General features: G+C 41.0%; 1 protein-coding gene across 1 annotated transcript in view; it reads right to left on the bottom strand.

Moving 5' to 3' along the window:
• Nucleotides 1–1,105: 1,105 nt before the first annotated feature.
• fsip1 (fibrous sheath interacting protein 1) overlaps nt 1,106–9,859 on the bottom strand; it is a 119,997-nt gene continuing 111,243 nt past the window's right edge. The window contains exon 12 of the mRNA XM_062967331.1: nt 1,106–2,382. Coding sequence (XP_062823401.1) covers nt 2,269–2,382 — 114 coding nt within the window. The 3' untranslated portion in view covers nt 1,106–2,268. The remainder of the gene's footprint in view (nt 2,383–9,859) is intronic.

The raw sequence follows: 9,859 nt of genomic DNA, 5'->3' as shown, positions 1-9,859 counted from the left end.
GAGGTTAGCAAGCTTATTATGGGCACGTTTTATCTTGATTTCCCCTGAAATCTCTAACATCTCAAAATAGTTATTTCAGACTGAACTGGAAGTGCAAAAGTAGTTACCTGACATCAAGAGGAAGAGGAGTGAAGCAGGTAGAACTGTGCCTTTTCTAGTAGGCTCCTAATAGTGTATTCTTCCACTTTAATAACTTTGCTGCCTTGAGTCCCCTTCGGGGTAGAGAAAGGTGGGGTATAAATAGGGTAAAAATTGCCATTTTAACCACACTTCAGTGTTGCGTAGCCCACACGTGTCTGTTCTCATCTGTGAAATATTGGAACGTATGCTGAATCTGATCATCTTTAAATTTGGACTACCTGATGTGTGGAAGTACAACCTGCAGTATTTCAAGCCAGAATAGCAATTGAGAGGATAAATAAGGAAGGATGCACTGTTTCCATATTACACAACACAGTTACAAGATGCAATAATTGCATTATACAACTAGCCTATACCCTATATAGTACAATACTCTCACAGTTTTGTATCATGGGGATTAATTTTTCATCTAATTTGTACATTGCGTTTACATAATGGTTCTGGTCCTTCATTCCCTCCTCTTTTTTGTTGACTGTGTTCTACTTTTTTGTAATTGTTTTTCACATAGTTTGGGTTTAATTATCCTTTAAATGTTGTTATTTCATAACCCTTCCTTGAAGGTTTAATTACATTAGAAGGCTATTAAAAACAATCTGGACATATTTTAATAAAATTCATGCTTGAGAAGCTTATTTTAGTAACTTCAGGGAAAAGAAAATGCAACATTTTGGTGTCTCATGGTAGCTTATGTAAAAGCTGGTGCTTAGAATCATCATTAAAACTCATTTTCAGTTAATATAAAAGTCGAGACCCAACATTAGGGTGGCATAGCACATCTCCACAGCTGGACTTGTACACCAATTGTCTATGCAACCCTTCCACTGAATAGCAACATTGCACAATCCTAATGTACAATGGGATACACAAACAAGTACAGTATAAATCTGTATCTAAAACAATCCCACATATGCAACTTTACTTCTGCAGCTTTGAACTGAAGGTAAACATTCTGCATGAGACAAAATGTCCAACAGCGGGAATTTATTTACACATAAGATATCAACAGGTTTCCAGTGAAAGTTTTATTAACATATTTTAGAGAGAGAAAGGTCGATGCGTCTTATCTTGGCTACATGATCAAAGGAGTGGAAATGAAGGCATGGCTGAAAATTGTCCTGAGAATACAGATGAAGAGGCAGACAAAGGGAACACATCAGAGAACCCTGCATTTGTGGTGGTGGTGGTGGTGGTGTGGTGGTGGTGGTGGTTGTTGTTGTCGTCATCATCATCATCATCATCATCATGTTTATTTATATCCTGCTTTTTCTCTCCATAAGGCTGTGTCCTTCAAGTCATTTCTAACTCATCACAGATCAATCACGGAGTTTTCTGGGACTGAGAGTGTGTGACTCACTCAAGCGCACCCAGGCTGCATGTCCACTATAAAATAAATGTACTATGACACCATTTTAAGTAGTATGATTCAATGCTATTGAATCCTGAAATATGGAATGTTACAAAGTCTTCTCTATCAAAGACTATTGGTTCCTCACCAAACTTCAGCGCCCAGGATCCTATGGCAATGAGCTATGGCAGCCAAAATGGTGTCAAAATACATTCATTCTACAGTGTAGATACACCCTTTGTGTATTTCCATAGCCAAGTGGAGAACTGAATGCTGGTCTCTAGAATCATAATCCAACACTCAAACCACTATGCCACACAGGCTTTACCTGATTCTATTTTGTTGTCCCTTGCAGGCATATAGTCACTAATCCATTTTTAACAGCCTAAAGAATAAAGCATTGCTATGAAAGTCTACCATATTACAACATTTTTGTTGAATTTTTCTTTCTAAAATGCTGAGGACTTGTTTATGTGTGGGCTTGCTGAAAAATATTTTCAGATGCACAAAATGATCTAGGGTTATATGTAAATGGACACTTGATATGCATATGCACCTTTGACATTTTAGTCTATTTCATGCATTAGGCAAAATAATGTTTTGCCCTGCTGAATATTTTGGTCTACAACTTTCACTGTATTTTTCCACTGATAGTATCAGAAGAGGGTTCTGGGAAATGAGGTCCAAAATATCTGGATGACAAACTCAACATTGCATTTTACATTTCTCCCACTCCAGCTGTGTGTAGGAACAGAAACAGAAAGTAAGGATTTACAGAAGCCTTAACCCAATTTTGACCCCTCCAAATCTGTTGGATCACAATTGTCTTCTGGCCAGGGATGATGACAGCTGAGATCCACCCCATTTGGAGGAAAGCCATGTTCGTGAAGACTGACCTAGAAGGAGAAGACAGAATTTTGAGACAAAAGATTAAAATGAGATGGAGCTTTGGAAAATAAAAAGAGAAAGCATAGCAGGTTAATAGAGCAGGCTTTAAGAATGAAGTGATGATAATGGCTGAAGTCGTACATTGCCCAGCATAGTGTAAGAGTTCCCCAGGAAGAAGTCTACTATGACTCCCCTTTCACCATTCCCAGGCCATGCTTTTCCACCCAGCATAACACATTGGTTTCAATGGAATTCAGGCCACTGTGGCTCTTGGAGAATCAGGCTGTCAGGAAAGAAGGAGAATCTTGGCAGGTTACTATGAATGACCTACAGTCAGAGTATCTATATTCAATTTTCAGACATGGGAGAATTTGTTTTCTGACTTTAGAAATCAGTGGCAATACATGGAACTCGTCTTTGGAACTCCCTATAGCCAAGAAATTAAAATGTGCTTCTCGTTGACACTCCAAGAGGTGTACAAAGAGATCTCTGTGTGCATGAATATGTTTTTGGTACAGCCTTCTATTCCCATTGGTGCTTGACTATGATTCAATCAACGGAAGAAATAGCTCATTGTGTCCAGCATCCTCCATGTTATGCCTATTAATTAGGTGATATAAAGTAAGGGGGTGGTGCTACTGAAAGCAGCAATTCATATCGCTGACAATCAGAATGTAAACAAACCAAATGAATGATTAAAAATGAGAGAGGGCTAGTTATGGGCACTGTTTTATTAGCAGTCTAGAGCTGGTCTACAATTGGATTGCTCGAAATCCCAAGGGGCCCTTTCAGAAATTTAAATATAGCCAAAACCTTTCAGATTAGTGTTGGCTTTCTTAAGAAGGTTTCCCAGGCAGGAAAAGTGCTGTTTATGGTATAAGGCAGGAAGTGCCGTTCCTTCAGCAAATGCACATTCTGCAGTCTGAACTGTTGAAAGACCCACAAGGGCTAGGAATATATCCCTTTCAGGGTCATTCATAGGTTGGCCACCCTCTTGACCAGATCCCACTTCCCATTCCCTGACTGAAGGCATCATAATCATAATAGCAGGGAATGCAAAGAAGAGTGGTTACTTCCCTGAATCCTATGAAGAATTTATTTCTATGTGTGTGCATCTGTTGGAATAGTGGCAGTGTAGGTTGAGTATCCCTTATCAAAAATGCTTGGATTTATTGATTGTTTGATTCTGTAATAGATGTATTTCGTTTATGTACATAATGAGAACTTTTGGAAATGGGACCCAATCTAAACACGAAATTCAGTGTTTCATCTCTACAAGAAGATAGAAGAATGCTGAGTTTCGCAACATCAGTGGAAAAAACTTGCAAATTTGTAAATGCTTATTCTATATTGTGACCAATATAGTATATGCAATGTAAATTAATTGTTTTTAATAGTATCCATTCCATGAGCATTTGCTGGAGTGACACTACACCACTAAAAATGCACACAATTTGTAACAACTAAACCTCCCCTAAATCCATAGCCAAAAACTGAGACTAGAGATTTTAACTTTGTGCTTTCACTTGGGAAAGTCTGAATCTCCAGCAGACAATTAAAAATATACCATGCTTAAGAATTTTGTTCAGAAAATATTAGCTTGTAAAGGTGGCACTTGAAATTGTGAAAGATTCTTCCCTATGTACTTGTTTACATAACCAAATGTGCAAGTTAGAACTACCTGCCTGAGGTGAGCTGGCATGACGTTCATTGCAACATTCTTTCCATTATCCATCCTTAGGTATTGTCAGTGCAAGTTTCAACAGAAAGACAAACCTTTAAGGGCCAATTTTTAATGGCTCAGTTTTCAGATGATCGATAGACAGATTACATTTTAATGGGAAGGGGATTCCCCCAAGGTGTAGATTAGGTGAAATTGCTGCAGGGCAGAAAGAAAGTGGAAATCTCTTGAATTGTTGATGCACAGGACATACTTCTTGTTCTCTTGAAATGACAAAGAGGATGGAAAGTGGTTCAGGATCATCCTTGAGGAATAGCCTCTCTCTTATGAGCAGTACTTTGTCCTTGTAGTTCCAAATATAATGCTCTATGTTAAGAGCTCTGGTAAGAGATACAAATGCCCTGATGGCACCAAAACCCACCTGATCTTGAAAACTATACAGAGTCAGGTCTGGTTAGTATTTGGATGGGAGAAAACAAAGAAATCTCAGCTGTTGAAAGCTATGTATACTTTCAGATGAAAGCAACAGCAGACCACTGGGTATTCCTTACCAAGTAAACCCTACGAGATTCATGGTGTTAGTTGACAGGTGACTTGAAGGCACAGACACATACATACATACTGTGTTCTTCTGCAGAGTTAGTAAGACATTTGTACAGTAGAGGCAGGAATGGAGGGAGTAATTTTAATGTTCTCTGTGACTCCAGTATATTTCTCATTTTAAAGATATAGATAAAATAGAGCAGGTTCAGAGAAGGCCACAAGGAACCTCATCCCACAAGGTGGGGTGCAGGGGAAATAACCACTGTGACATTTACTGGCCTTCTATTTCCAAAGTAAAAAGAGAATTTAACAACAGTTTTCATTCCACCTTGAAATCCAATCGTTCCATCCCATCTTAAATTACATGGTTTTAGATGTTTCTATGTGTAGGGAGAACTGGGGAATCAATTCCTCACTGACTTCACAATTGTCCAGTTTCTATACACTTTGAAGACAAAATCCAATGGGCAACCACCAGAAGTAGTCCTGCGTCATTTGATGGGCTCTGTGGGACTGCATCTTTCAAGTGAATAGAAATTGGAGAGGAGGGAATCCTGCATCTGATGAGGCAGCTCATTAAAAAGAAGTATGGAGAACAAAACATATGAGGAGAGGTTGAAGGATCTGGGCATGTTCAGCTTGGTGAAGGGTTAGATCATTGTATTCTATAAATACCTCAAGGTTTGCCACAGAGAGTTGGCAAGAATGTTCTCTGTTTCCGTAGAGCAGTGGTACTCAACCTGTGGGTCCCCAGATGTTTTGGCCTTCAACTCCCAGAAATTCTAACAGCTGGTAAACTGCCTGGGATTTCTTTTTAGGCCGAAACACCTGAGGGTCCACAGGTTGAGAACCACTGCCTTAGAAGGTAGAACTAGGACTGGTGGTTTTAAGTTATAGGATGGTAGATTTTTGATTGAACATTTGAAGAAATTTCTTGACAGTGAGAGTGGTTCAAGAATGAAACCAATTGTCAGAAGAGATAGTGGGATCTCCTTCTTTAGGTGTCATCAAAAAAGAGATTAGGTAGCAACCTGAGCAGAGGGCTGATCATGCTCCCTGTCATGCTTAACTAGCTGCTCCTCTACCTTTGTCCATCCTGGAAGACCCATGAGTACATGAAGACAATAGGCAAGGATGGGATTTTAAAAGTCTGAATTCTGTCTTGCTGGATGCCAAAGAACATAGACTTGATTAATCAGAGGATCAAACACAGGTTCTAACCTGTGTGATGAAGAAGTCAAAAATGTGTCTGGTTTATTTTAATTTTCTGTCATAATTAAAAACTGAATAAAAGCTGTAATAACATTTAATAAATGAAACAATATCATAAATGTATTGATGAGAGATTGAAGAGATAGATGCATGCATGCTGTGTTAGCAAAATGTTGTGCCAGAGACTGTTTTTCTCCTTTAAGATGGTGGAATGCAGATATGTTCTGAGGAAGGACAGGGGAGCTTTGAAACGGGTTCCAAAGGAAGCTTGAATGGCGTTGAATAGAATTTCAGGTCTGAGAATCATTCTAATGAAAGATGATGATTTTGGGTGCATTAAGTAGGTCAGTGGGAATTCCAATTGAATTTAGTACATTTGGCACCGTTTGAAGGTAGAAATGCTAAGGATAGAAAGACAGCAATGAAGAACATACTATTATGATAATGTCCAATGACTTTGTCCTTCCCAGCCATATCCGGCTGGGTACTTCATGCTCTAAACTCAATACTTTAAAAAAATGTTTGCACAATTTCAAGAGCCACTTGTGTGCAATTCAATACATAACACAGCCCCTGCCTTTCTAAGTCTTCTTTCCTTTCTCAAAGTGAAATAAATTCTTCTTTCACAATAAACATGTCTACAGTTGCAGCATTATTTGGATTGTTCCTTTGCTCCTTCCTGAACCAATAATGTTTTAAGTCAAAGCCTTGGCCTAATTCTTCAGGAACATAGGACCATATGTTAGGCTCCAAGCAACTTTGGGAAGAAACAATGGTGTACTCCACCCCATAGCTCTAAGCAAGGGAAGAGAAAGTACAGGCTAATGGTGTACTCTATCCCATAGCTCTATGCAAGAGAAGGTACAAGCCTCCAAGCCCCACTTGGGTACCACCCTAAAACTTCCAGCTGTCCCCAAAACCCTCCAATTAATTTTAAACCATTATGCTTTCCAAAGTTGTTTCCCTAAAGCAAATGCATCAAAGGGGATTTCTTGGCAGGATTTCTTCAGAAAGGGCTTGCTTTTGCCTTCCTTTAAGGTTGAGAGAATGTGAATTTCCCAAGGTCACCCAGTGAGATTTCCATGGTTAAGCAGGGATTCAAACTTTGGTCCCCAGAATCACAGTTCTATGCTATGCTGGCTGTCTTTAGAGAATTGATTTTGTTTGTTTATTGGTTTTGATATTCTTCTATTTCAGGGCATTCCAATACTAGCAAGTTAGTTTCCATCTTTTTTCTTTTCTTTTACTCAGACAAAGGTGCTTTTTGACTGGTAACTTCAACAACTTCAAAACTCTTTGGTGCAGAGATGGAGAACTCCTCACCATCCAGGAGTCATTGTTGCCTTCCCAAAACTTTGCCAGGTCACCCACACTGGAGATTGAAACAGTGCCATATTTAGGACAAATGAAGCCCTGTACTAATTAAGTTATGAGGCCTCTGATTTGGGCCCTGAAGAAGGAAGGCCCAGTGGCCCACACTGCCCACTTTGTGGACACTCCCATAGACTATCAACTTTATCATTATGTCTGAAATAGCTTGGACACAGAATGCCTTCAAATTTAGAATTGCACCACACAAGCAAGCTTCATCATTTAAAAAAAAAGGCAGGAAATGGGTTTCTCTGGCCAATTGGGCCCTGTGCTTAAGTATACCTAAGCACAATGATAAATCTGGCACTGGATTAGAGTTATTTAAAAATGTCAGTGGAAATCCTAATTTACTTCTTATTTCATTATTTATTTGTAACCCACTATTCTCTCAGGACTGAGACCCAAAATGGTTCACAATTTTAAAAAAACTACACAATAAAAAAATCTACAGCATCTAAATATTAAAACAGAATAAATTATTCCAATTATTGAAACAAGTGAAAAATGTTAACATATATGGATGAATATCCCTCCAGACCAAGAATCCTTATATTTGTACACAGAAGAGTACCTATCCAGATATCCATCAAAATATTATGTTTTAAAATACTTCCAGCAATGTTTCCATCTGGGAGCAAAATCCCCAAATCCTTCCTTTAACATGTATTTAACAGAGCTGAAAACCTCCCATGATGATGTTTGTTGACCCTGCAATTAAGGTAGTGGACCGGTCAACATTTGGTTTGCTGCGTTTATCACCCAATTAACTACTCAAAGCAAACAAGTGTGAGAGCACCTGAAACAAAGCTCCCTGAACAGTACTTCTGTTGACATATGGAGACAAATGGTTTAGCCCAGGAATAGGGCAGAGGACTTTTAAGTGCATTCAATGTATGAGGGACATTTTCAAATAATTTAGAAAAAGTTCATTTGTCACTGATTCTGAAACCCTTTCACAAGGGGATTCCTGATTAAAACTCCATAAGTCCGGAGTGAAGTTAGGGTTGCTGGATGTCTGTTATTATAAAGGATATTCCTTATTTGAGGACCAGAAAGCATGCCTCCTATAGGGTTGAAAGTTGTCCCTTACTATAAGAGATATCTCCTATTTGAGGGTTGGACATTTTTTCCCTGTCCATATAGGCTAAAAAGGACAGCCAATAAATCCCTTATTTGGAGATGTCGGTCCTTCATAAAGACAGAAGTGTGTACATGAAATAATGTATGGAGGAATGACGTGGACAGGTCGTCAATTTTTATAGAGAAATACATGACTAAGTTTAATTCCCTTTGGTCTTCGGGTATAAATTCAACATTTTCATAGCTATTTCCTAACTGTCCTGCTGCTGTCCCTCCTTGAGATTTTGAACATGTGGCTACTCGAAGGGGCTTTTTGTCAACTGTGAAGACTGTGTATTGACTGGCCGTGCACTGACCTCCACACATTAAAAAAAAATCACGCACAGGTGTCTTCCAAGAAATGGAGGACCATCATCCTCGAACTACGAGGAATCGCCTAAGAGAGGATGTAAGTGAACTACAACCCCAAAACTCAAGGTCAATGCCCACCAAACCCTTCCAGTATTTTCTGTTAGTCAGATCTGTATGCCAAGTTTGGTTCAGTTCCATCATTGGTGGAGCATCCGAATGCTCTTTGATTGTAGGTTAATTATAAATCCCAGCAACTACAACTCCCAAATGAGGAAATCATCCCTTCCCCAACCCCACCAGGATTCAAATGTGGGTGTATGGGGTATTTGTTCCAAATGTGGTCCAGTGAATGAAAATACACCTGCATATCAGATATCTACATTACCATTCATAACAGGAGCAACATTACAGTTCTGTAGCAACGAAAACAATTTTATGGTTGGGGGTCACCATATGAGGGGTCGCAGCATTAGGAAGGTTGAGGACCACTGCTCCATGGCATGGTGTGATGTCATCGAAAGGGGTGACACACCCAAATGCCTGGATGGGTCAATGTTTGAGGGTGGCAGGCGTTGGAGGAGAAAGAAGAAGCAGACGAAGAGGCCACGAAGTGCCATGGGACGCCTCCATCCCCCCGCCTGTCTGTCCTCTCTCCGTCCTCTCTCTCCCTCTCTCCATTCCTCTCCCTTTCTTTCGACGTCAGAGGCTGACGGACGGACGGACGGGCGGAAGGCATGAATGGGATTCCAGGCAGCCGGAGTCACGCCGCCTGGCAAGCGGCGCGAGAGGAAGGGCGAATGAGTCAGGGCCGAGGAAGGCAGGCTGGCTGGCTGGCTCCGAGCCCGAGGCGACCGAGGCTGGCATGGGATTCCCAGGGTGCCCCCCGGGACTGCAGCGAGCCACTGCGGGGGCAAGCCGCGCGGGAAAGCCGCTCCGGCCGGAGAAGGGGAGGCTGCCGCTCGGCCTCAGGATTTCCTATAAAAGGAAAAGGGCAAGCCCGGCGGCGGAATGCGGAGTCTGGACGGAGGTGTCCTGGCGCCGTAACCCTCCAGCCGTCCGGTGATAGGAGCTCGAATGGCGCCCCCAAGCGGAGGCCGGGAGCGCGGCAGGGACCAGAGAGCTGAGGAAGCGAAGGCTGGAGCTGTACCAGGCATGGGCAAACATCGGCCCTCCGGGTGTTTTGGACTTCAACTCTGGCAATTCCTAACAGCTTAAGCGGCTGAGGGGGAAAAAGAAAGGGCCCGAGG

This window comes from Anolis carolinensis, chromosome 1 (assembly GCF_035594765.1).
Source record: "Anolis carolinensis isolate JA03-04 chromosome 1, rAnoCar3.1.pri, whole genome shotgun sequence".
In the NCBI taxonomy this organism is placed as follows: domain Eukaryota; kingdom Metazoa; phylum Chordata; class Lepidosauria; order Squamata; family Dactyloidae; genus Anolis; species Anolis carolinensis.
The sequence above is the reverse complement of the archived record's forward strand: the minus strand, read 5'-3'. Positions and strand labels throughout refer to the sequence as shown.